Source organism: Neomonachus schauinslandi, chromosome 5 (genome assembly GCF_002201575.2).
Source record: "Neomonachus schauinslandi chromosome 5, ASM220157v2, whole genome shotgun sequence".
Lineage (NCBI taxonomy): Eukaryota > Metazoa > Chordata > Mammalia > Carnivora > Phocidae > Neomonachus > Neomonachus schauinslandi.
The window spans coordinates 25,013,024-25,040,215 of NC_058407.1; the positions used below are offsets into that span (position 1 = coordinate 25,013,024).

General features: G+C 43.8%; 1 protein-coding gene across 1 annotated transcript; it reads left to right on the forward strand.

Moving 5' to 3' along the window:
* The first annotated feature begins 686 nt into the window (after positions 1-686).
* Positions 687-27,020, forward strand: HAL (histidine ammonia-lyase). Its single transcript, XM_021687337.2, has 20 exons — positions 687-1,027; positions 1,631-1,691; positions 1,798-1,825; positions 2,156-2,230; positions 2,320-2,392; positions 2,499-2,565; positions 2,866-2,903; positions 3,519-3,644; positions 7,074-7,213; positions 8,981-9,028; positions 9,884-10,031; positions 10,792-10,887; positions 10,976-11,034; positions 11,948-12,028; positions 14,590-14,655; positions 14,733-14,898; positions 17,320-17,454; positions 21,504-21,612; positions 21,712-21,781; positions 24,824-27,020. The coding sequence occupies exons 1-20, from the start codon at positions 781-783 to the stop codon at positions 24,962-24,964; spliced, it is 1,974 nt and encodes a 657-aa protein (XP_021543012.1). The 5' UTR covers positions 687-780; the 3' UTR covers positions 24,965-27,020.
* The last annotated feature ends 172 nt before the right edge of the window (positions 27,021-27,192 follow it).

The window sequence follows — 27,192 nt, forward strand, 5'->3', positions numbered from 1 at the left end:
GATTGGATCCCAAGTAGATACTGCAAATACAGCAGTGAGGCAGTTTGCTTCTTCCCTTTTGAAGAAAAAACAGAGGCTAATTAATAACTTACTTGCTCAAAGCTAATGAATGGTGGAGCTGGAGTCCCAACCATGGCTATCTGAGCTGTTAACCATCAAGCCACAACAGCTCATCCATCCAGATGGTGACCTTTCCTTGTGAGAATGATCTCTGACTTTTGCAGTCTCCCTTGTGGAGGGACAGCTTTAGAAAACCTTAGTGGTGGCAGGGAATAGTTGCTCAACACATGTTTGTGGAATAAACAAAAAAATGAAGATTACCACACTCCCTGGTGTCACAGTGGACCAGAAGGTGCATTTTTAGTTGAGTAATTCCAGATAAAAACAGGAACATGGTGTTTATAAGCTGCCCTCAGTGGAGGAGAACACAGAAGCCAGGGGAGAGAGAAATCGGGGACCCCAAGAGGCCCCAGCAAGTGACAGCAAGCACTGGGACCCCCAGCACAGGAGAAGCCAGGCCTGTGGGGCTTCACCACGCGGCCTGCCTGCATCCCCCTCTCCTGCCCCAAGCTCAGCTATGAAAACCCAAAGGGACACCGTGCGGCCCTCAATAAATATTTGTCCAATGTGTGGATGAGTAAAGGCAAGAGAGGGGGCGTGTTTTGGAAGTTCATCCCTACCGACCACACCTCAGTAGTCACTCCCAGATAAAACTCTCCCCGCCTGGCGGCCGCCACAAACAAAAAAGCCAGTTTAGGGGCCCCCTCAGGACGCGGAGCCATGCCCAGGTACACGGTGCACGTGCGCGGAGAATGGCTGGCCGTGCCCTGCCGGGACGCACAGCTCACCATCGGCTGGCTGGGCCGCGAGGCCGTCAGGAGGTACATCAAGAATAAGCCAGACAATGGGGGCTTCGCCTCGGTGGACGACGTGCGCTTCCTCGTGCGCCGGTGCAAGGGCCTGGGCCTGCTGGACCACGAAGACCCGCTGGAGGTGGCCCTGGAGGACAACGAGTTCGTGGAAGTGGGTGAGTGGCCGAGTCCACGCATGGCCAGGAAGGAGGCTCGGCGGTCCGGCCATCCTGGGGAAGGTGGGGCTGGCTGTGAGTGAGCACGCACCTGGGAGAGGGGAGGCTTCCCATCCCCCATTACAGCAAGGCCACGGACCCAGAAACGAGCTGACTTCCTAGAATCGTACACCTAGTAAGCTGCAAAGGCTACATTCGAACCCAAGACTGCCTGTCTGAATCCCTTTGCCGTTCCAGCATCATTTTGAAGATCCTTCTTCCCTTCCAAAGCACCTCAGCGGACTGGAGGCCAGTGGAATAGACCTAAGGGGTTCGGATTGAAAACAAAATAAAGCTGGGGGTGGGGGTGAGGGTCAGGGAGGGGGTTAGATCTTGAACTTCCGTTTAAACCCCTGCCCACACCTGACACCTGTGTCTCTGCCTTTTGCCCTCCTCCTTCACAAAGATGCTAAGAGCACTCGAAAGCCCCTGAGGTCGTCTTAAAGCAGCCATTTCTATGGAAGCCAGAGGCAGTGGAAGAGCCCTTTCTCGGCTTACCAGCAGCGCCGAATGTGGCTCTCCGTTGCGATCCGTAAAGGAGCCTCTCTGGTATTCTCGTTTCAGTTATAGAGGGCGATGCCATGTCTCCTGACTTCATTCCATCACAACCAGAAGGAGTTTACCTGTATCTTTTCCTGCAGGCCGGATGGTTTGCTCTGGGGGCTACTCCTGCCAGGGACTGGGCTGGGGCTTTCTCACACTACCCAGGGTTTTCCTTTACCTGGCTTCAGATACAGCAAATACCGGGAGCCTGAAAAGGTAAGCTTCAAGCCAACACTCTTTTTGTAAAGAAAATTAAGTTCCCCTCGTTTCAGGAGGGGTAGGGCCAGCAGAATTTATGAGCGAACATGTATCAGTTAGCACAGGGCTTTATCCTGCTCTATGGAGTTAGGAAAAGGCATTATGCTCATTTCTAGCTTTCTTCACTCCGCCTCCTCTTGAGCAAGCTTTTTCACTAGCACATTTATGTTTCAGAGCAGGGATAAAATCTCTTGAGTGTCCAAATTCAGTTCTGCTTGAGGCTTCCCTACGCTCTTGGTGGAGCAGCTAAGCTGCTCAAGCTCACCGGGGTCCCCTTCTTTTGTGCAGTACATTGCCTTAGATGGGGAAACTCTGACCACAGAGGATCTGGTCAACTTGGGGAAAGGACGCTACAAAATAAAGGTACGGGGGAGGGTGGGGAAGGATGTCCTCTGATCTTTTTCACTGCATATGGGAGTCTTCAACGGGCTCAGCTTTGACCGTTTTCCTAGCTCACCCCAGCTGCCGAAAAGAAGGTGCAAAAATCCAGGGAAGTCATAGATAGCATCGTGAAAGAAAAAACTGGTATCCTTTTCTATGTCATACAGTTCTTTTTATTGACTTTTAAAAAGTGGCCTGCATCTGATGGTACCATGTCTGTTATTGTTTTGTTTTGTTTTTTTTGTTCTAGTTGTTTATGGTATAACTACAGGTTTTGGGAAATTTGCCAGAACTGTAATTCCTGTCAGTAAGCTAGAGTAAGTCTGATTCCCCCCTCCTCAGCACACATTCACATGCCACCTGCCCCCATCTTTGAGATTTCTTTCAACAAGAGAAATAATTAACATTTGCCCCAGTTTCCAAATGAGGAGGATAAATCTCCTGTTCACTTGCATATGAGTTGGCATTGAAAACACAGGCTTGCTGGTTTCTTCCATTGCGTCACACTGCCTTATTCTGTCCCACCAAAGATTCACCTGTTCTCCCCTTCATTTCCCCAGCTGAGGGGAAACTTTCAGTGTGAGGTATCTAAGAGAGATTTTCCCTTTCTCTTCCAGAGAGCTCCAGGTCAACTTAGTACGTTCACATTCTTCAGGTAAATCATTTCAAACATTAAATGACTTCTAGATCTTGTTTGATTTGGTGAATAAAGTACAGCACAGTGTGAGGTATCCTGTAACAGCCGTGAATAGCTAGTGCATTCTAAAAACTAGTACCAGTTCTGGCTCAGGTGGGAAAGGAAAACAGAAATCAAACAAGACCACCTTTCAGCTGAATCTCAGAAAAGGAATGGGCCAAGTAGAGGGATGGGATTGGGGCAGGAGCATGTATATTGCCATGCCAACAGAATGGTGCGTTCAGGGAACAAAGTGAAGTGAATGTGAACTTAGGGAATGTGTTCATCAGGATGAGGTGAGATGGGAAAATCTGTCAAGAATCCAGGCTGGGTGCTATTCTAAGGGTCTTGGGGAAGGTGGGGCTCACTGAAGCATTCTAGGAAAGAGAACTGAAAAGGCAAAACTGGGGTTTCCCATTTTTCTAGAAGATGGGACTTTAAGAAGCAGGGCAATCAGGAAGGAGAGCAGTCCAAATATCTGAGTCAAGAAGAGAAAGGTGGTAGGATACTGGATGGAACTGGAGAAAGATTTGGGAGATGGAGGTAGAAAAGACTTTGATTTTCTAAGAGAAAAACATCAATTCCGTTTTGCAGCTGTTGGGAAACCACTAATCCCTGAGAGATGTCGGATGCTCTTGGCTTTAAGGATCAATGTCTTAGCCAAAGGATACAGTGGCATTTCCCTGGAGACCCTCAAGCAAGTTATCGAAGTATTTAATGGTAATGCCATGGGTCCCCAGGCTGACCCTCCATTGAGGCTGGGCATGTACCACAGGTAGACTTGGTTCGTTGATGGCATAGTGAGGAACTAGCAGAGACAAGACGACATAAAATAATGGAGATGAATGGAAATGGGCTTGGAGAAGAGGAGGATAGCTAAGGGGGTGAGGGTGGGGACAGAGATGTTTACTCCTGTATACCTTCAACTCATTCTTCATCACCCTTCACTTAGTATTTGGCATCTTTAAGTCTGGAACAAACCCCTTAAGTCTGTCCCTGAGCTCAAAACTGGAGAGAACCTTTAATTCAGTGATGCCCAGATGTGGTTAGAGAGGTTGCATCAAATCATCTGGGAAACACAATGATTCCTGGATGTCCATCCCAAAGACCATTTCAGTAGTTCTGGTTAGTGCCTAGGAATTTGAAATCTTAACGCTCCCCAGATGGTGGGATAACCAGACTTAAATAACCAAAATTTAACTTCTTGCAAAGGTAGAACAGAAATGTAAAGAGATCAAAGATTTGCTTCTGGACCAGGAAGCCATCTTGTGCCAGGATACAATGCAGTTCAGCTCTTTGGAGCTTACTTCTCAGGACAGAAAAAGTCCAACATGGAGACAAGATTTGAAATGCTTGGGAGGCCACTATCCCTTCTCACAGATAAGGATGAACAGTATAGATCAGTGCAGGCTCAGGAAACTCTTTGGGGTGAAGGTATATAGGTATATAGGGCACCTCTGGGTGCCCAGAGTTCTGAGAATTCCTAGGGTGAACTATGATCTGGAAGCTGGCCTATGGATGGCACTGCTTTATCCTACCGACATTATTTAGCAGTTGGAAAACGCACTGCTGTTAGGAGTCTGAGTTTACTTTAAAAAATAGAGGACTTTTTTTTTTTTTTTTGTAACTGAGAATTTCCTCCAAAACAGTACATGTCTGTTTATAAGTGGTGGTGAGGTAGCAGGCTAGGTGCCTAGGAATCTGGGCAAAAAAAGAAAAAGAGACTATGTTGCCTATAATTACCTCCTCAGAGAACCCCTGTGAATACTTTGGTGTGCCTTATCCTTCTAGAACATTTTATATTATTTTTCTGATGTAAATATTTACATGTTTCCAAACATTCTCCAAGCTTTTTTTTCCCCCCCCCAAATAGCTTTTAATGGCTACACACACTCTTTGGCCAAATGGAAGTCTCTTAATTCCATATTTAGATCATTTCTAACTTGTTTTAAGGAACAAGACTATAATGAACAACAGCTAGTTCCTGATCTTTAAGATACATTATTACAATTTCTAAAAATTTCTAGGTCTGATTAGAACATGCATAGTAAATGCAAAGGGGTAGAGGACCAAGGAGGAGTAAAAAGTTAAAGGAATAGATAATCCTTATGGGGATATGGGTTTCAAATCACCTTTCTTCCATACAGCCTGATCTGGATTTTTTCTATGTACAGCGTTCCCCCAACAACCTTCACACAGCAAATCTGAGTATGTCCCGGCTAAAATCTGTAATGCTTTCCATTGTCCTTAGGACAGAGTCTAAACTTTAAAGAAAAATATTTCCTATGATGTACCTTTCATCCTCATGACTTATTCATTCCATAAATGGAAGCCTGGACTCCTCCCAATCCCCTTCACCCATTTTGCCCAGTGCCCCCACCTCTGTCAACCATCAACTTATTCTCTACGAGTCTGTTCCTGTCTTTTTGTTTTGTTTTGTTTTAGATTCCTCATATAAATGAAATCACCTGGTATTTATCTCTGTCTGACTTATTTTATTTAGTATAATACCCACTGGGTCCATTAATGTTGTCACAAATGGCAAGATCTCATTGTTTGTTATAGCTGAGTAATATTTCAGTGTGTGTGTGTATAGACACCACCTATTCCTTATCCATTCATCTATCAGTGGATGCTTGGGTTGCTTTCATATCTAGGCTCTTGTAAATAATGCTACAGTAAACATAGGGGTGGCATATATCTTTCCAAATTAGTGTTTTCATTTTCTTTGGATCCAGTAGTGGAATTACTGGATCATATGCTATCTCTATTTTTAATCTTTTGAGATTCCATACTGTTTTCCACAGTGGCTGCACTAATTTGCATTCCCACCGACAGTGCACGAGGGTTCCCTTTTCTCCACTTCCTCACCAACACTTGTTTCTTGAGCTTTTTATTTTCGCCATTCTGCCAGGTGTAAGGTGATATCTCATTGTGGTTTTGATATGCATTTCCCTGATGATGAGTGATGCTGAGCATCTTTTTATGTGTCTGTTGGCCATCTGTACGTCTTCTTTAAAAAAATGTCTATTCAGGTCCTCCGCCCATTTTTTAATTGGATTATTTGGTTTTTCTGGTGTTGAGTTCTATATGTTCTTTATATATGTTGGATATTGACCCCTTATCGGACATATCATTTGCAAACATCTTCTTCCATTCAGTAAGTTGTCTTTTCATTTTGTTGATGATTTCCTTTGTTGTGTAAAACATTTTATTTTGGTATAGTGCCAATACTTTATTTTTGCTTTTGTTTCCGTTGCCTGAGGATTCATATCTGGAAAAATGTTGCTAAGGCCAATATCAGTAATTACTGCCTATGTTTTCTTCTAGGAGTTTTATGGTTTCAGGTCTCACATTTAGGTCCTTAGTCCATTTTGAGGTAATTTTTGTGTATGGTGTGAGAAAGTGGTCTACTTTTCCCAGCCCCGTTTATTGCAAGACTATCTTCCCCGTTGTATATTCTTACCTCCTCTGTCATAGATTTATTGACTATATAGGCATAGATTTATTTCTGGGCTGTCTATTCTGTTCTATCGATCTGTGTGTCTGTTTCTATGTTAGTATCATACTGTTTTGATCACTGCACCTTTGTGGTGTATTTTGAATTCTGAGATTGTGATACCTTCAGCTTGGTTCTTTTTTCTCAAGGTTGCTTTGACCATTTGGGATTTTTTGTGGTTCCATACACATTTTAGGATTCTTTGTTTTAGTTTTGTGAAACATGCCATTGGTATTGCGATAGGGATTGCACTGAACCTGTAGATGGCTTTGAGTAGTATGGACATTTTAACAATATTAGTTCTTCCACTCCATGAGCACAAAATATACCAATTTTTTGTGTTGGCTTCAATTTCTTTCATCAGTGTTTTCTAGTTTTCACAGTACAGGTCTTTACAGTCTAAACTTCAAGGGGCTCACAAGAGATGGCTTTTTGCTACTGGGAGGGTACCCCTTCCTGCCCCCCCCCACCTTATTCCCCTCTGTCTTTTATAACAGCTCAGCCAGGTCCCTTAAGCATTAGCTGTGCTTGAGAAGTTGTCTTTCCCAGGTATTTGTGCCCTAGAATGATATTAGCTCCTGCTGGGGGAGGTTGGTCTCACTGGCAAAAGGAGGGTAGCCAGAAGTAACGGGTGCCTCCTTCTCTCCCAGCCTCCTGCCTGCCCTACGTTCCAGAGAAAGGAACCGTTGGCGCCAGTGGGGACCTTGCCCCGCTCTCTCATCTTGCTCTTGGGCTAATTGGAGAAGGGAAGATGTGGTCTCCAAAGAGTGGCTGGGCTGATGCAAAATACGTAAGACTTTAATAACAACTTGCGTGTGCAGAAGTTTCCCCAGGCTGGATGCCGGCTGCACATGCTTGCTTTATGGCACCGAATCCTTGCGGCAGCCCCGTGAGGGAGCCGCTGCCGTCCCTGTTTTATAGATGAAAACCGAAGCTTACAAGTCAAACTGGGTAAGGCTCTTAGCTCCCATACTTTACCGTCAGGCTTCTGGACTTGGTGGTCACCTTGGTGAAAAGGTACAGTGGCCGGTTGTTAATCCCAGCAATTTATTCTGCAACTAAAACTCTCCTAGTACCTATCCAGAAGGTCACACACTGCTGGGAATTTCAGGAGTTGTAAAACACAGAGGCTCTTCCAGTGCCTCTCCAGGTCACACACTGTTGTGAATTTATTGAGTTGCTGGTCTCACGGTGCAGAGCCGTGGATCATAGCACTTACTATATGGCCTCTGGAGAGCTGGTTCCATTTCCCCCCAAGCTCCTACCCCAATGGCAAAGCAGAAGGGCTTGTTTTTGATAAAGCTTTAATGTTTTCCTCATCCATATCCAGATTCCATCAGAGCAGCCCAAAGAATTATTTGAAGTGTTATCTCAGGTCAATTGCTGAGAGGTCCCTCAGTGAAAGGGCAGAGGACCAAGGGGGAGGAAGAAGTTAAGGGAACAGATCATCCTTAGGGGGATATAGGTTCCAGATCACCTTTGTTCCCTATGGCCTGATCTTTATTTCTCTGTGTACAGTGTTTGCCCAGCCCCCTTCACACAGCAAATTCCAGCATGTCCTGGCTAAAGCCTGTAATGCTTCCCATTGTCCTTAGAATTAAGTCTAAACTTAGTGTGGTTTATAAGAGTCTTGTTGGTCAAATCCCTCCCCCTTGGGTTCTACAGGAACTGGAGGTTCCTTACAGCTGGAATGTGCTGTGTCAGGGACAGAGGGACCAGCACATGCTCATTCTTCTCTTCCCCACTCACTCCTTCTCCTCCTTCTGAGAAGTCCTCAGAGAAACTTCCCCCTCTGCTCCTCTGGTTCTTTTCCCTACCCTCCAAATGTCTTTAGCCCCTCCTTTGTGCTCTCCTAGCATCTTACGTGCTCATTTTCCAGCAAACCCCATGCACTTCCTACGTCCTGGGGCACTTAACATCCTCTTACTCTGTAATTGCCCCTGAGCTAGTCTGTCTCAGTTTTCCTAGGCCAGCCCCAGGCCAACACCCAGAAGAGTCTGGTGTGTAGCAAGTACTCCAGTAAACTTGTGATGTGGACAAAGTGAATGGTATTGACTCTGTCTTCCTTCCTCCCTAGAGGGTTTTTAGCATAGTGACTGTTTGACTTCTTTTATTTCTGTCAGTGTTTAGATAAGTAGGATGAGGGTGGAGGACTTTTTAGGTCAAGCTCTGGAGGCGGAGAATTGAGGACAGTCAGGAACTCAGCCTCAGCACAGTAAAAGTGCTCATATGTGCTCAGGAAGCAGCAGGAGAAAAGGGAGTCACTAAGGTGGAAGCTGAATACAAAGCACCTAGAAACCAAAATTCAGGGTTACTTCTGTAGACACTAAGCCCCTGATTTAAGTATAAAAATTATGTGAAATAGAAGTCTGCTTTCAGACTAAAGAACAGAACTAGAGCATAGACCAGAGTAGATGAACAGAATCAATTCACGTAGGTCCAACCTTTTATGAGACAGATCTATAGGCTTAAGGATATTTTATCGATGCCTTATGAAATCAGAAATAGGTTGGTATTTCACTGGGTACCCATTTTTATCTTTTTAATCATTCTGCAGGTCCTGGAAGCTCATGGATTGAAACCAGTTGTTTTGAAACCGAAAGAGGTAAAGAGATTCGAGGAAAATTTACTCATTCTTACAAGTCTTTATTTATAGACTACTTTCAGTCTTAGTATCTGTCTCTCTGGTTTCTTAAAATAAACGTGGTTTTCATGTTTGTTAAAAGTTTGTCACTGAAGAAAGGACTCCTCTACGAGCATTCAAAAGATTCTTCATGCCACAGAGGCTTATGGGTTCTCTTACCCAAGAACTTAAACTTCAAATCGGGATCCCTAAGGATCCCTAACAGATGCTGTAGGTCAAAATCCCTCAGGGTGCTCTCAAACAAGTCTTGGACCAGAAAGGTCTTAAGCTGTGTTGTCCACAATGTTGACCAGTTAAAGAAAAGCAGCATAATTAGGAGCTAAAGATTTTATATGCAGTCTATCCTGGAGGTTCATTGCTGCCTTGAGAATGGGGATACGTAACAGGTGTTTCACTTGCCAGGTTTATACTAACCATTTCACACAGGATGGCACTTAATCTTCCAGTGCTTACTGAGCATTCCTGCCCTGCACTTTAGAAAACATAAACATCGGGCACCTGGGTGGCTCAGTCGGTTAAGCGACTGCCTTCGGCTCAGGTCATGATCCTGGAGTCCCGGGATCGAGTCCCGCATCAGGCTCCCTGCTCGGCAGGGAGTCTGCTTCTCCCTCTGACCCTCCTCCCTCTCATGCTCTCTGTCTCTCATTCTCTCTCTCTCAAATAAATAAATAAAATCTTAAAAAAAAAAAAAAAGAAAACATAAACATCATTCAGCTGCCTGGTTAACTCTTCTCTTATGGAAGTAAAAGGTATGAAATCAGCTTGTACATGGATTACAATAAATACAGCAAAGGACTTACCTCTTCCTTCCCAAAGGGCCTGGCGCTCATCAACGGGACACAGATGATCACCTCCCTGGGCTGTGAAGCCGTGGAGCGAGCGAGTGCTATTTCGCGGCAGGCAGACATCGTGGCGGCCTTGACCCTTGAGGTGCTGAAGGGCACCACCAAAGCCTTCGATACTGGTCAGCACGGCTCTTCCACCGGCTTGCTATTCAGTCAGCCCGAGCTGGTTGGGTGGACTGGTCCAGGTCTTTAGACATGAGAGTGGTGGGGTGGACGGTAGGGGAAGAAGGAAATACCCAAATGCCTCTGGAATACACAATATTGCTACAGCTCCCTCTAAGTGATGCCACACTTGATCTTGAAATGACCACATTTTATGGACAGATGCTGACTCTAGAGTTCACACAGAATTCTGGATCTCCCGGGTCTGACTCCCATCCAACTGTGAACTGTCTTAGGAATCTGCTCACAGGGTTTTAGACCTAGAGTGGGATTAAAGTTGGTCCCCATTAGAAAATTGGGAGGGAAAAACTATAGAAGTCGTAGCTTACTTGGAAAGTGGTGAATTTGAAGACTCCCTACCATTATATGTAGTGGGACAGAAAAACTGTCTAAAAATGATTGAAAACTGTCAAAAATTGGCCACTGTGGAGCTCCCTTCCGTTATGTGAGCCTAAATCTTTTTAGGGTAGACCCAGGGTCTTGAGTTGAATTCCCAGTGGGCTCAACACATAGTTTGCACTTGGATATTTAAAGTAGAAAAAATGCGGTTGATGAGGAAAATCTTGCTTTTGGAGTAAGTTTCTAACTGTGAGTGCTGGTAAGAACCTCTGGGACTTTTGAGGGCTTGTGTCAGCACCGTGGATGATCCTGAACCATCAATGGTAGTTCATTCTAATATGAGAATTGCTCAGACTTCTTCTCCTTCATCAATTCTAGACATTCACGCAGTCCGCCCTCACCGTGGGCAAATTGAAGTTGCTTTTCGGTTTCGGTCACTCTTGGACTCAGATCACCACCCATCTGAAATAGCAGGTCTGGGCATGTTTATGTGAGTGAGCTCATTTGGTGTTGTGTTTTGTGGAAAAATTGATCACGTGTCCCTTGCCATCCCCTTGCACAGAAAGTCACAGGTTCTGTGATCGTGTTCAGGATGCATACACCTTGCGCTGCTGTCCACAGGTAAACGAATGAAAAAAATCTTTTTATTTTCCAATTCAGGGCGGAAATAGAAAAAGAGGAAAGTGTTAAACAGTCACGTAAAAATAATAATAAAAATTAAAAAATTAAAAGTCATGTAATGGTCAATTATAATCCAAATGTCTTTACTGCCTCTTTTAAAAATTATGCATATCATACTTCCATTTGTCCTGTCATTGTAGAGTTTCTATTCTCCATGATAAGCTGTTGGTTTCTTTTTGAATTGCTTTGCTCAATTCTCTTGTACAGAAGCACAAGAGACAACTTGCTGTGTTGGTTTACTGCTGTAGCTTTTAAAAAATTCTTAGTAATCACATCATCCTAATCAGTTAGTGGAATTTTACTGGTTCTCTCTTTTAGATTCCACAAGAACCAGCCTGACAGAGATGGTCACAGGAAAGGCAAATCATAATTCAAGTGCACATCATTGTTGTACCTTATCTGCATTTAATAAGCAGACATAAACCATCACAAATAAATCTGTGAGGCTTAACTCTGGATAAAATAAATGCAGCAGACGGGAGTTGGCATGAGGCATTCAGCATTGCAGAGGTTACAGCTCGTTCGGGTGTGGCAATTAGTTGGATGAGAGATTAATGTACTTCTCAAGAATGAAACAATATTTCATTTTGTGCCAGATTCTAGTCTAGAGTGTAATCATCAAGAATCCTCCCTAGAGTAAACACCCTCATTTCCTTTGACTCAGCAAGTTCCATTCTAGCTAGTTGATCGAAAACATTTATGGGAAAGAATTGCTAAATTAGCCCTATGGCACAACCAAATTCCAGTTTTAAAACTTGCTTCCTTGCTATTCTAATATGAATATCAGACTCTGTGTGACAGATGCCATTATCAGTGTTTTCAATGTACTCACTCATTTAATCTTGTATTGTAGGTCCATGGTGTGGTGAATGACACGATAGCGTTTGTGAAGAATATCATTACCACAGAACTTAATAGTGCAACAGATAATCCTGTATCTTTTGACTGCTTACTAAACTGTAATTGTAGAATTCCAGCTGGTAATTTTAGATCTGCTGAAGTGATCATCCTGTGTAGCATCTCTGTTCTGTCACTCCATTTCATCGACTAAGTACCTAAGGTTCAGAGGTTAAGTGACTTTCTCTAGATCAGAGCTGGTAAGTGACAGAGGCAGTCTGTGCACCTAATTTCACTTCAGAGTCTAACATGTTGTGCTTTCCAAATGGACCCATTAAAGGCTAAAGGACATATTTCCAGCATTGGCTGACAGGGTTCATGAAGACGTTTGCTGCTGAGATTGCTGATAGAGGATGAAGACATAGGTCACAAGTGTGACTGTGGGGACCCCGGGCAGGTTGGCATTGATGCAAGCCTTCTTGGTTCTAGTGACACATTAAACAGAAGGCAACTTGTTAACACTTACCAAAGTATTGCTCAAAGAGTTATGGCTTTCCTCGTCTCAAGTTTTTATTTTTGACATGGTGTTTCAGTCAGTGTTTCCAAATTTTACAAAGAATAGTAAGAATGCTTCCATTTCTCAAAGATGGAGCCCTTCTTTCCTTCATGGTGTGGGTATCGCAGAGCCATCTTATTTCTGCTTTGTAATGTTCTTTGATGGTATAGTTCCCTACAGATGTCGATGTGATCAGTCACGAGTCACACTGGCAAAGTCTTCACAGAGATACTCAGTACTGCCTTTGAAGACCACCCAAGCCCTTAGGAATATATTTTTCCTATCCCACATCTGCCTCAGTTCTTAACACCGGAGAAAGTGCTGAGTTAACAACCCTGGAAGCCATTCCTAGCTGAGGTTAGCAGACAGGTTTCACAGCAGCTGTGTGAGATTTATCCAGTGTGCTTTCTCTGACAAGCTTACTTCAGGATGTATGTTTTATGTCCTCACTGTCAGGTTATTTTACAGTTAAGTCAGATCCACACTAAGTAATTCTCAACTCACTCACCTCAACACCACTCCACCCCTCTCCCCTGCCACCCCACAATGGAGTAGCGCTTTCATGAAGTCTGTGTAAGTCTTGTCTCATCTATCAGTTCTTGTAGAGGAGAGATATCCATCCTACACTTACATAATTTAGACTTTTTTTTTTTATTTGAGAGAGAGACTGAGGGTGTGAGAGAGTGAGAGAGCATGAGCAGGAGGGAGGGGCCGAGGGAGAGGGAGAAGCAGACTCCCCACTGAGCAGCGAGCCCGATACAGGACTTGATCCCAGAACCCTGAGATCACAACCTGAGCTGAAGGCAGGTGCTTAACCAACTGAGCCACCCAGGTGCCCCCATAATTTAGACTTGAAAGGGTATCTTATATAGTAAAAACAAAGAATATATATATAAAATAAAAATCCATTAAATTAGTGGATATGGGAGAAGGATAATTCCTCACTAAATTCTTCTCCCACCACTTGCCCCAGCAAAAATTTCAGCCAAAAGTACTTTCCTTTCTCAATTAAAAATTATTGATGAATTTCCAATAAGGTAATATTTGGGAGTTCTGCAATACTGGTGTTAGTTGAAAGAATATTCTTCTCAATTTTTCCATTGTAGATATAAAGTACCTATTACACAGTTGCTAAATGTTATGGAAGCTAAATTCTAATTACCATAATCTGATAGCCAACAAATTTGGAACAACTGGAGAATTGAACATGCTTAAGTTCTAAGTAGGTGCAGAGATTACTAGTTATAAGGATTCAGAGAATGGAGAGAAAACTAGGGCCTGCGATTGGGGGTGGGTTAGTGGAGAAGAGCCAGCGCTGGGCCTAATAGGCTCATGGTTATATGTACCGAAAAGGGTAACTCCCAACTTGGTGAAGTTAATGTAATACATGCATCTCCAGCTCTTTGGAAGTCAGAACCTTTCTCACACAGAGTGAGTTCCTAGCTGATAAATAATAAATATTCTTTAGTCCAGTAGGTATAAATCAGCTCTCTGGAATCTTTAAGAAGGGTCTGTTACTGCCTTTGTCTGGGTGCCTGTTGTTCTAAGTGAAGTGCATGATAGAATGGAATGATCCTTGAGGGCATTAATATGCTCCTACTTAGGTGGGTTTGCAACAGCCTATTGGCTGCCATTTGCTATGGATGCTGTTGCAGGATCACTGAGTCGAGAGCTTGAAAATCTTCCCAGAACTGATTGTTCCAGACAATTTGGTGGTTGCTCATCAGCAGAGTCTTCCATTCAGCAAATTCTTCTACCAAGCACAAGCTCACATTGCCCCCTGAAGAAACAGAACTGGTGTCCTGGTCTCTGTTCTTAGTTTCAGATACAAACTTTTTGAGGGAAAGTACTAACTAACCATTAGACTATGATAGTTACGGTGTTTGAGAAACTCTAATTTCAGAAAAAAAAAATTTCATGTTCCATGTTTCCTTGGCCCCCAATTAGGTGTACATGATTCATCTTTAAGGTTTTGGGTATTTGTTTTGTTGTTTCCGTTTTTGTGTCCCCTTATGTCAACAACTTGTAGACTCTCCTTCCCTCCTCCCGTATTTGTACAAGGGCTACAAGTGTTAAAAATTAGCCTTAACCTGTTTTGCAAGATGGTTTTTGCCAGCAGGGGAGAGACTGTTTCTGGAGGAAACTTCCATGGTGAATACCCAGCCAAAGTAAGCTTTTTAGAATTGTTCCTGACCCTGAAAGCATATTCCAATTTAAGCCAACTGAATTGAGATACTCTTTCTAGGCCCTAGACTATTTGGCCATTGGAGTCCATGAACTTGCTTCAATTAGTGAAAGAAGAATTGAAAGGCTCTGTAACCCCTCTCTCAGCGAGCTGCCTCCCTTCCTGGTGGCTGAAGGTGGTCTGAACTCTGGGTTCATGATTGCTCATTGCACTGCCGCGGCGCTTGGTAAGAATACCGCCCAAGTATACTGCCCGTTCCCCAGAACACAAGCCTGTCCATTTCATCTGAAAGTCACGTTTTGTCCTTGAATGCAATCTTTTTGCCTACTTCATTTGCATCCTGCCGGTCTTGATAGAAATGCAGAAGGGAAGTCTCTTTAGAAAAAAACTAAATAAAATCTAAACAAAGCTAGACATAATAACACCCTAATAAGTTTGTAAATTATGAGGTTTCCACAATTTCTCTGTAGGAAGCAATTTGATATCACATAGGAACTTCATCTTTGTAGCTTTTTCCCTAATCTCAATTTGAAGACTATCCGAAGGAAAAAGACAAAGATATCTACAATTATTGGCAAAACTTGAACTGACCTGAATGATTCAGCTTTGGGTACATTCTATTGGATATACCAACCACTAAGAACATAAATATGTGATTACAATGTGCAAGAATGCTTCAAAGAAGATGCCCTCCATGAAAACTGAGCTTCAGTGTAGCTGATTTCTGACTCAAAACTGTGAGTTAACACATCAGACCAGGGTCCGGTACAAAGGACGTGCTAAGGGCTTCGTTTATATTTGCTCACTTAATGGTCACAACAATACCATGAGGCGTGTCCTAATATTACCTCCATTGTACCGATGATCTGAGAAGTTAAGTGACTTACCCAACACTGGACAACCAGTAAGTAGAACTGAATTCAAACCCAGGCATTTTTGTCCTCAAATCTGTGCTCTCACTTCAATTAATGTGGCTCTCATTTTAATCCATACTTAATCCTAAAATATGGTTGCCAAATTTAACAAATAGAAATGCAGGATGCCTAATTAAATGTGAATTATTGGGGACATACTTGTACTAAAAGATTGTTTTTATCTGAAATTCAAAGCTAACTGAGCATTCTGTATTTTTTTTAGGCAAACCTACCCAAGAGGCAGGAGAGCACGTGCTTAATTAAGAACGTAGACTCTAGGTCCAAATTCCAACTCTGCCATTGATCAGGAGTGTGATATGGAGCAAGTTTCTTAATCCTCTTACTCTCAGTTTACTCCTGTTAAATGGGGCTGATAAATTTACCTAATGGGACTGATTTGAGGATTAAATGAATTAATGCATATAAAGCCTTAGAACTGTGCCTGGCCATATTGTAAGCACTAAATAAATATTAGTTGCTATTAATATTACTCCTAACCCCTTCCTCACCGAAGCCTCACATGAAAACTCAACACAACCCAAAGGAGTCCCTGAATTCATTGTGTCCTCTTCCCAGTAACTTCTAATTGCTCGCTTACCTCCTTATTAAAATACTCCTTTAAAGGGTAGCGACTTCTCACACTAACTTAGGGAGGTAGTGGTAACCGGATCTAGAAAACATTAGGGACTTCGGAAAGCTTCATTTGAATGTGTTTGGCTTTCCCTAAAACTGCCTATTGAAGTTGTTCAACTTGCTTTCATTATAATGAAATGGGTAGTTTTCTTTTTCGGGGACACATAACTTCTCTTTCTGAACTTCTCTTTCTGAACGAACCACAGACTGCGTATCCATATAAGCAGGTTTAGGGTCCCAGGACCTGGGACTTGCAGTGCTTGAAACCTGGGAAGTTCTGGGAGGACCAGGACGAGCCGACCACCTGGTCTGCATCGCTAGATTATCTCAGGATCCTTTATAGCATAGAGAACAACTGAAGCCTCACCCAGCCACTCTCGGGAGCAAAAATGTAAGGGAGAAAACTCTCTCCGTGGCTTCTGGAGCCAGGGAGGAGCTCTGGAATCTAGGTCCTCCATACTTAATGTGTTGTCCTCGAGCCAAGAATCCAGCCATCCACTGAGAGTTTGTTAGAACAGCAGAATCTCGGGCCCCACTCGAAACTCGACATTTGCATATTGACAAGATGGAGTGAGTCATATGCACAATAAAGTTTGATCTAGGCCATCTCTAGACTTTCCCCCACCTCCCCAAGATATGTCTGGCGGTCATGGAGCCCTCTGTCACCCCTGGACATTCTGAGCTGTGAAATCTCCTTGGTCAAGACCTGTGGGCCTGGTCTCCATCCCCAAATAACCACCCTGAATTCTGATGCCTCCCCTGGTGGCACAGTCAGTCCATTGTTCTCTAGTACTTGGAAAAGCCCATCACGTCTTTTTTTCCCTATTCTCCCCAGCACGCTAAACGCTTCCAGTGTTTTCAACTAGGCTTTGTAATAGGGTTCCTATCTGGTCTTACCTCAGAACTCACTATTCCCTCCTTTTCAATTTGATATAAACCCAACCTGTTTCCTTTTCCCCAAATAATTTTGGACCATCTGGTGCTTCGATAACAACCAAGAGCTCCTGGAGAGGATACTCCATGCTGCCAAGCACATTCGGAAGCCAACGTGGCAATTTTTCCTATTAGCAGCATACTTACCTTGCACTGGGCTCTTGCAGTTTCTGAGAACAAGGCTCTGTGCCACCCCTCGTCTGTGGACTCTCTCTCCACCAGCGCTGCCACGGAGGACCACGTCTCCATGGGAGGATGGGCAGCAAGGAAGGCCCTTCGGGTCATCGAGCACGTGGAACAAGGTAAACCCAGCCAGTCTGGGACGGCGAGCCTCACTGATAAACGACTACATCTGCGATCCTCAACATAGGATCCCTGCCGGAGGATCCCTACCGGCAGCATCGGCATCACCTGGGAACTTGTTAGAAGGGCAGATTCTTAGGCCCGGCCCCAGACCTGCTAAATCAGAAACTCTAGAGAAGAGAGCAGAACCATCTGGGTTTAACAAGTCTTCCTGGTGATTCTGAAGCTCGCTGAAAATTAAGAACCACACCTGCTGTCTAAGCAGGTTCACTGGTTGACTTAATTTTTTAAACAATTGAAAACATATTCAAAAGTGGAGAGATTAGTACCATGAACCCTCCTGTACTCTGACTCAACAGCACATTTGCTTCATTTTTTTTTAAAGATTTTACTTATTTGACAGAGAGAGAGATAGCGAGAGAGGGAACACAAGCAGGGGGAGTGGGAGAGGGAGAAGCAGGCTTCCCGCGGAGCAGGGAGCCCGATGCGGGGCTCGATCCCAGGACCCTGGGATCATGACCTGAGCCGAAGGCAGACGCTTAACGACTGAGCCACTCAGGCGCCTCTACTTCATTTTTTTCCTTGACTTTTCTTATTTTCATGCAAATCCCATGACATTATTTTCTTCCCTTAAATATGAATGCTTTTTTTTATCCACCATGATGCCATTATCATATCAAACAAAAATCAACAGTAAGTCTTGGCATCACCGTTGAATATTCAAAATTTCGCAATTATCTCAATGCCTGTAGAGTGGGTTTGCTCAAGTCTGGATTCAAGGCCACATTTTAAATTTGGTGGTCAAAATTTCAAGCTTCTTTTCATCTAGAACAGTTCCCTCTCCCTCTTTTTTCTTCATGCCATTGACTAGTTAAAAAGACAGGTCAGTCTTCTGTTAGAGACTGGCATTCTGGATTTACCTTTTAGCCTCCTCGTGGTGTTACTCTTAACTTGCTCTCTGCATGTTATCTCTGTCCCCTGCATTTCCCGGTTGGTGGAAGACTTAACAAAATTCAGATCCATATCTTTCAGTAGATGGTTTCTAGGGTGGAGCTGTATTAGGCCAGCCTCTCCCTGCCTTCTTGATTACTGCTTGTTTGTTTTTTTAAAGACGAACTGCCTTCCTTTAAGCATTGTTATCTAAGCTACTAAGTTTTTGCAGCTGTATCCGAAGCCGTTGGATGACAAAAGAATATCACTACAGTAATGCCCCCAATTATGGGGGCTGGGAGGATGTTCCAAGACCCCCAGTGGATGCCTGATACCACGGGTAGTACCAAGCCCTTTATATACCATGTTTTTTCCTATACATACATACCATGATAAAGTTTGATTTATAAATCAGGCACAGTAAGAGAGTAACAAGAATAACTAATCAAATAGAACAATTATAACAATATATTGAAATATGTTAGGTGAATGTGAACTCTCTCAAAATACCTTACTGTACTTTACTCACCCTTCTTGTGACGATGTGGGACGACAGAATGCTTACGGGGTAAGATGAAGTGAGGAGAATGATGCAGGTGTTGTGAGGTAACGTTAGGCTACTCTTGACTTTCTGATGATTTGTCAGAAAGAGGAAAATGATGAATCATCAGAAGGCTCACCTGCTTCCAGACCATGGTTGACTGTGAGCAACCAAAATAGCAGAAGGTGAAACAGCAGATAAGCGAGGACTAAGGTATTTTAAGGTACATGTGGGAGAGTTAAGTGCTCTTATTGAGATATAATTTACATACCACACAATTACCCATTTAAATTGTACACTTCAGTTGTTATTAGTATATTCACAGAGTTGTGCAATCACTACCACAAATCAATCTTAGAACATTTTTATCCCCAAAAGAAACCTTGCACCCTTGACCTATCATTCTCCCATTCTCCCTACCCCACCCTGCCCCCAGGCTTAGGCACCCATGGATCTACTTTCGCTTTCTGTGGATTTGCCTATTCTGGACATTTCGTATAAATGTCATACAATATATGGTCTTTTGTAACTGGCTTCTTCCAGTCAGCATAATGTGTTCAAGGTTCATCCATGTTGTAGCATGTGTCAGAATTTCATTCCTTTTTTATGGCGAAATAATACTCCGTTGTATGGCTATACCACATTTTGTTTATCCGTTCATCAGGCGAGGAATGTTTGGGTTTTGTCCACTTTCTGGCTAATATGAACACTGCTGCTGTGGACATCTGTGTGCAAGTTTTTGTGCAGATGTATATTTTCATTTCTCTAAAGTGGAATTGCTGGGTCATATGGTAACTTATGTTCATCTTTTTGAGGAACTGCCAGACTGTTTTCCAAAGTGGCTCTACCATGTTACATGCTTATCAGCAGTGTTTGAGAGTTCTGATTTTTCCACATCCTCACCAACACTTGTTATTATTATCTGCCTACCAAGGTGTGTTCCTAATGTCCCCATTGAACATGTTGCTCTGGCCAAAAGCTTAAGGAGTCACACTTGTCAGTTCTCAGATCTTCTATCCAATTCATCAGCAAATCAACCTTACCATCAAAAGACTCCAAATCAAGGCTCCGTCATCGCCTTTTGACTGGTCTTGTTTTCACTACTGTTCTTCTACAGTCACCACATATGATAACTAGGGTGAGGTTCTTAAAATGTAATTTTGACCACATCATGTTCCTGCTGAAAATATGCCAATTACTTACTTCTGCTCAAAACAAAATCCAGCCCCCTTCCTGTAGCCTACAAGGATCATGCATGATCTGGCTTCTGGCTCTTACTGACACCTCTCTCCATTCCATTCCCTACACTAGAACCGTGGTGTTATTCTTGTGCCCGCCAAGGACACATCCCTACCTCAGCCCCTGTGTCCTTGCTGGCCCCTCTGCCTGTAATACTGTTCCCCTAGGCCTTCACGCAGTTCACTTTTTCACTCTACCTTGGTAGCTGTGCAGATTTCATCTCAGATGTCCTCCCAGTATACCCCACTCAACTTCTTGAAGTTTCCAATTCCTTATGCATAAAGTGAGGGGACTGCACTAGAAGATGTGAAGTTTCTTCCAGGTCCAAAATGGATTCCATTACTTCATCCCCTCCCATGGTGACCTGTCTGTACTCACCAGAGTTTGGAGTGTGCTTCATAAATTTTAAGAAGTCAAATGTTTTTTTTGTTTTTTTTTTTTAAAGATTTTATTTATTTATTTGAGAGAGAGAGAGAGCAGGAGAGGGGGGAGGGTCAGAGGGAGAAGCAGACTCCCTGCCGAGCAGGGAGCCCGATGCGGGACTCGTTCCTGGGACTCCAGGATCATGACCTGAGCCGAAGGCAGTCGCTTAACCAACTGAGCCACCCAGGCGCCCAGAAGTCAAATGTTTTTAATACTCCATTTCAGTTGACCACGTAAATGGTTTGATCAACTTGAAGCTTCTAAATTACTTTCTTGGCAAATAATGGAATCCAAATGTACAGAAATTTAGATTTCAGTATTCAAAGTTGATAGCAAGGTATGGTACATTTAATAAGAGTTCTTAACTAGGGGGAAAAGAAACATGTAAAGACTGTTTTATCAAGAAACCTAAAGTTGGCAAGATACCCATTTCTACAATTTCAGTTTTAGTGGGCTTGGAAGCCTCTGAGTTTGAAGACTTGAAAGGAACATTATAGAATTATCCAGCTCAACAGAAGAGTTGCTCATTCACTGACTCCTCAGTCCTTTGATGAAAGTCTATGTGCCAGGTATTTCAGGCCAAAGGGAAACAGCAAGACTAAAAACAAATGGACATTTACACAAAGGTAGAAATAGGACACAGATGCCATCCATCTTGATCAAACGAAGGAAGAAGGAGAGAACTAAGACATTTACCTGGATAGCACTGCCCTTCTCAACATTAAAGATACAGCCAAGGGGGTAGAAAAGCAAATTTTAAATGGTAACCAAATACCAAGGCAGCTTCATTTTACCAATAGACAGAGAACCGGCCACCTCTGAGTTGGCTAGAGTTGGCTGTCAATTTCCATGTGAGTGACATCCCTGCAGCATGAAATCAGCTTCAAACAGCTGTACCCTCCACCTTTCTCGTAGTGCTGGCCATCGAGCTTCTTGCAGCCTGCCAGGGCATAGAGTTTCTACGCCCCCTGAGAACAACCACTCCTCTGGAGAAGGTCTATGACCTGGTGCGCTCTGTTGTAAGGTAAAGTCCAACAGGTCCCTGGATGTGACATCATTTCAGAACTGTGAACCCTGGCAGCAGTTCATGTTTGGCTGATAGTTTGATGTGCTTTCTTGGTAGACCCTGGATAAAAGATCGCTTCATGGCTCCAGACATTGAGGCTGCTCACAGGCTGCTTGTAGAGCAGAAGGTAAGTTGGCCACTTGGCTTACTTCTTAGTTTTGGGTCATTATGGGAAAGCCAAGTGGGAGTGGGGACTGAAGAAATATTGTCTTACTCTCTTGTTTCCTGTCTATTCCTTGGACGTGAACAAAAAGGAACTTAAGCAACTTCCAAGGCAACTAAAACGCTATTTGATAAACTCTTAAGTGTCCCATGTTGCATCCAAAGATTGACTATCTAGCGATTAGAAACTGAAATGACTTTAAATGGAGTGTGGGACAGGTATTCATGAGGAGAAAATGCGATGAAAGGTTAATGGATCCCCTTCACCAACAATATTCTCTTTCGTTCAAAAGCATGTTCTCTTTCCGTGATGCTATCACCACCACCTCCAACTGGCCCAATGACTAAACAGACCTGAAGACAAAACAAAGCCCCAGGGTTTTACTTCAAAGGTCTGTGGGTCTGTCTAGCGCTGTGGTTTGTCCTACCCCATCACCCTGGGTGAGATACGGGTTCTCTTTACTGCTTATTTCCTCTGGCTTCATTGACTATAGATTTATCCAACAGAGTCAGATGCCTCATAGGCGGACTCATTTTTTAAATATATTTTTTAAAGTTCTTTGACCTTTTGTTGTAATTTGTGGGTATCATGTTCTCTAGAATTTCTTGATTTCCCTTGGAACCATTGCTCTGCTCTTGGGGAACAATTTTTCCCTTTGATCTTCACACCTGTCATTCCTAAGTTGTGCCCTACACCCATTGAGGGGAAGCCCCTCATGTGCCAACTTTGGTGCTGGTAGAGAGGTGTGTGAGGGGTTAGCCTTTTTTATTAATTAAAATATACCTGACATATAACATTATATTTGTTTCAGGAGTACAACAGAATGATTTGATATCTGTGTATTTTGCAAAACAATCACCACACTAAGTCTAGTTAACATCTGTACATAGTTATAATTTCTTTCTTCTTGTGATGAGAACTTTTAAGATCTACTCTCTTAGTAACTTCCAAATATGCAATACAGTCTTATTAACTCTAGTCCCCCTGTTGCATATTCTATCCCCAGGACTTGTTTATTTTAAAACTGGAGGTTTGTACCTTTTGACCCCATGTACCCGTATCGCTCACCCTCTGCCCCCCACCTCCGGCAGCCGTCAGTCTGTTCTCTGTGTCTCTGAGTTCGTTTGTTGTTGCTGCTGCTGCTATTTAGATTCCACATACCATACAGATCGCACAGTCTCTGTCTTTCTCTGACTCATTTCACTTAGCATACCGCCCTCACAGCATTCAGGTTGTCACAAATGCCAAGAGTTCCTTCTTCTTTATGATTGAATAATACACACATTGTCTTTATCCGTTCATCTGTTACTGGAACCCAAATTCGGCTGCCAATCCCTTGAAAGACCAATATTCAAGAGATGAGTTTTGGTGGGAAAGGAATATGAGCTCTATTCAGGAGGTTGGCCACCTGGGGAGAAGGTGGGCTCTTGTCCCAGAGCCCACTCCCAGTTTCTGCCAGGCACAGAGCTATTTAAAGGGCTTAATCAGCTAAGGGAGTACAGCGGTCTGTGACATTTCTTGCCGACGTGCAGACTTGATGATGTCAGCTACAGAGTTATCTTGGTCCTTGGCGGTTGTGCAAGAAGTTCTAGTTTTTTGGTGCCCAGGGGTGGGGGTCAGTTGAGCAAGGAGGTCTGGTTCCTTGGTACCCAGAGGTGGCACGAGAGTGTTCTGTTCTTTCTGCAAAGGAGGGCAAGAGCTACACATGTGCAAAGGGAAAGGAAAATCATTTATGTGTGTGACCTTAAAAAAGAAAAACATTTGGATAAAGATTGCTGGGCTAATCAGAAAGTCAAGGCAGCTTCCAACAGACTTGCCGGCCTCTGGGGCCTGGGAAAGTTCTGGTCCTTCATTCCCCAAGGCCAGAGGTCTGCAAATCTCAAAGAAAGTCAGTTAATGCTGTTACAATCAAGGGCCTTAGGTCAGCAAGCAAGAAGTGTGTTGCCTCGACTCAGGTTAACGCTTAAGACGGGCTGGAGCACTACTCTACATCCGTCAGTGGACACTCAGGGGCTTTCGCGTCTGGCTGTTCGTAAATAAAGCAGCAACGACCATGGAGGCGCAGGGGTCTTTTCGAGGAAGTTAGCCTTTGCAAGGATACACTTTCTAAGGTAATACAAAAGGATAGGAAATGCTCCTTGGTTGTTAGCAGCAAGCTGATAAAAAGCAGCTGTCAGTCAAAACCAGGACCTGAACCTGAGAAGACTCAATGCCTGAAAGAGAATAGGCTGGTGAGTGGAGCTACAGAGCAAACAAGGGTCTGAAGCGCTGCTTCTCAAACCGTCTTGTGCATGTGAATCTCCTGGGGGTCTGGTTCCAGGGGAGGCTGATGCTGCTGGCCCACAGGTCACACCGGGAGCAGTAAGAGTGTAAGGAAATAGAGCACCTGGGTGGCTCAGCCGGTTACGCGTCTGCCTTCCGCTCAGGTCGTGATCCCGGGGTCCTGGGATCGAGCCCCGCATCGGGCTCCCTGCTCGGCGGGGAGGCTTTCTCCCTCTGCCCATCCCCCAGCTCGTGCATGTGCGCGCTCTCTCTTTCTCACTCTCTCTCTCTCAAAAATAAGTAAATAAAATAAAAAAATTTTTAAAAAGAGTGTAAGGAGTAGAGCACATGCGCCATGGAGACCCAGCAAACGAGGAAATCCACTGCCCTATTCAAAGCTTGTTTTAGAAGACGCACGTTCATACCTTTGAGCAACTTTCCTTAATTCCGTCCACACTGAATTGTCCAGGTTTTATTTGTGTGTTGGCTTGTTTTGCTTCCGAAGAGTAAGCAGCTGAAAACCTCCCGGGTAACTTTAGAAAGGCTTTGGACTTTGTATTTTAAAAGCTGCTTATGCAACCAAAGACTAATGGACACAGATCGTGTGTCAAATGGCTCATAATGAAAGCAAGCAAACAGCTGCTACATGCCTACTCCGCCCTAGATGTTTTGATCGGATAAAGCTGATGCTTACTGGCATGTGAGAACAATGTCATCAACATTCTGACTCTGTTTTATCCTCAGGTTTGGGAGGTCGCTGCACCATATATTGAAAAATACAGAATGGAACATATTCCAGAATCCAGACCTGTTTCTCCAACAGCCTTTTCACTGGAATTTCTACATAAGAAATCGATCAAAATTCCAGAGTCCGAGGATCTTTAATGGGCTTTGTCATAGATTAGCAGCTCAGGTCCTTGGTTGAACAGCAAGCAATATCATGCTGAAGAAGAGGCCTGAGGACTTTCTTAAGTAGATCAATCCATTACATTGTTCAGTTCTGCTAAAACCTCCTTTGCTTAGGCTGGTGACAGCATTAAATTTGCTCACTCTAGCACTGTGTTCTTGTTGACCTGGTTTGAGACACAGAAGCTGTTTTCAGATTATAGGAGTTTTCTTTCTTCCTTAACAGTATCAACAGGCCACAGGCCATTTAACATTATTTGAATTTGAAACAGATTGATGATATTCTTTTCCAAAAACATTAGACTTTTGTGAATCTCTTTTTTTTTTATGGTTTGAAAAGCTCTCCACTAGATAACTGTGGCTGTTTGAATTATACCACGATATGATGAATGTTCCTTACGAGGCTTTGATCAACAACTTCTGAAGTCATAATTTGTCCTGAAGCTTCTCTTTCTTCTATTAATTGCATCATAGTATAGTCAATAGGTCCAACGAGGTCTTGTGTAAAGGAGTTTTGCTATTGGAGTGGCCCTTACTGATATTTATCAAATATCACTATACATCTCAAAAAAAAAAAAAATCTCAGATGCTTAAGCTGGAGTTAGAGGTTAGTATTATTACCTTCTTACTATGTGTTAGTACTTTATTCACAGTCCTTTAACAACCCTGCATTAAGAAGCCTCCTGTCCCACAGATAAGGAATCTTATGTTCAAAGGTAACCACCCCCTTCTCTGTAATGGTAATCCTTAAAAGGAGGAATTATTGACAAAGGTCGATGGGGCCCTGGGATGTGTTACCCAATCTGTTTTTTCCTCAAAAAAGAAGGCAAAGGGCCGTCTGGGATCATCTGGATGAAAGACGGGTTGGAGGAGCTCTTGGCTTCCCAAGGCTAACTGTGACTTCGCACCTACGTGTGCAAGGGCGTGCAAGGCACTCCAAGGGCGGGAGCCTGGGCCCACGGCTCTAATACATCTACGGTAGCGCGAGGAAAGAACAGACACACTTGCCAGCTTGCTGGCCCGCTTCCAGCCCAAAATGGGTCCAACAGTGTATTTCACAGTAGGGTTTCACTCCTTAGCTGGTACCCCGTCCCCAGGAAAAGGTGGAGACCGAAGTGAAAACCGCTGCCTACAGAGATTCGGTGACCGAAAGTGGGCCGAGGAGCCTGTCTACCGAAAGGCCCTTCTGGGGATGCTGTCCTTTGCTAAAGTGTCAACAGGCACGAATGAGGTTTCTTCGTGCTTAGCCACGAAGCCCAGTCGAGCCAGTAAACCCAGTGGTCTGGTGGCGGCTCTTCCCAGCAGTCTGGGGAGGACTGGATCCCCACGGGCCTCTGCGGTCTTCCGGGGCACTTTCTGATTGAGTCTTCGAGACAGCTCTCTGACAAACGGATTATCACATGCCTCCAAGAGAATGTCAAGGTAAACGTGGAATAAACCACGTCTCAATTGTCTTATGTCGTCACACTGGTCTTAGATTTTTACAACAGAGTTGAGCGCCTCTTCAGGGAAAGCCTATTCTGGCTGCAGTTAATCAGGTTTCTGAAAGGTTTGGTCAGTGAATATTAGCACATCGCCGCGTGTCGTTAGAAATTGTGGTTGACTCCGCTCTCCTTCCCGTGGAGTAGCAGCAAGGATTGGAGGCATCTCGATGTCCTCCCAGCAGGCTCACCCGGGCTTCTTCCCCTGCCGTCTCAGGGCAGCCAGAGGGCGAGCCCCACAGCATGAGGGCTGATATACTTCTACAACGCCACACTTGCTAATGTCCTGTTGGCCAAAGCAAGTCACCCTTTCCAGCCCAAGCCAGTCTGGGAGAGGAATACTCAATGGCATTGGCATGTGGTTTGCGGTCCGTTACTGTAACAATCTACCACGTATGTAAAATCAAACATAGAACCTGAAAAATTCGAGACACTTTTCATTACTACTTTAAACTTTAGTCTTATCTTTGTGTCTGGTCACTGGATTATTATCGTTTTATTAAACCTTCTCATTATCTCATGACTAGCATGGTCATTTTGCCTTTTGGGGGTTATTTGGTTAAAGGTATTAATTTATTAAATGTAAACATTAGAAATACACCAAAAATCAAAGCCAAGAAATGTGTTTCAGCCCGCAGCGTAGGCCTGGTGAGTTACAAGGTGTCGCGTTCCCTTTGCTTAGTGATCAGTGCCAATGAGACAGAGGCGACTTTTCCTGGAGGCTCT

What these genes read in the sequence shown, in the direction of transcription:
- HAL (XM_021687337.2), top strand. Translation starts at nt 781, where the DNA reads ATGCCCAGGTACACGGTGCACGTGCGCGGAGAATGGCTGGCCGTGCCC. An exon ending in AGTTATCGAAGTATTTAATG is followed by an intron (nt 3,645 to 7,073) that starts GTAATGCCATGG and finishes CTTCTCTCCCAG; the next exon opens with CCTCCTGCCTGCCCTACGTT. An exon ending in CCACCCATCTGAAATAGCAG is followed by an intron (nt 10,888 to 10,975) that starts GTCTGGGCATGT and finishes CCCCTTGCACAG; the next exon opens with AAAGTCACAGGTTCTGTGAT.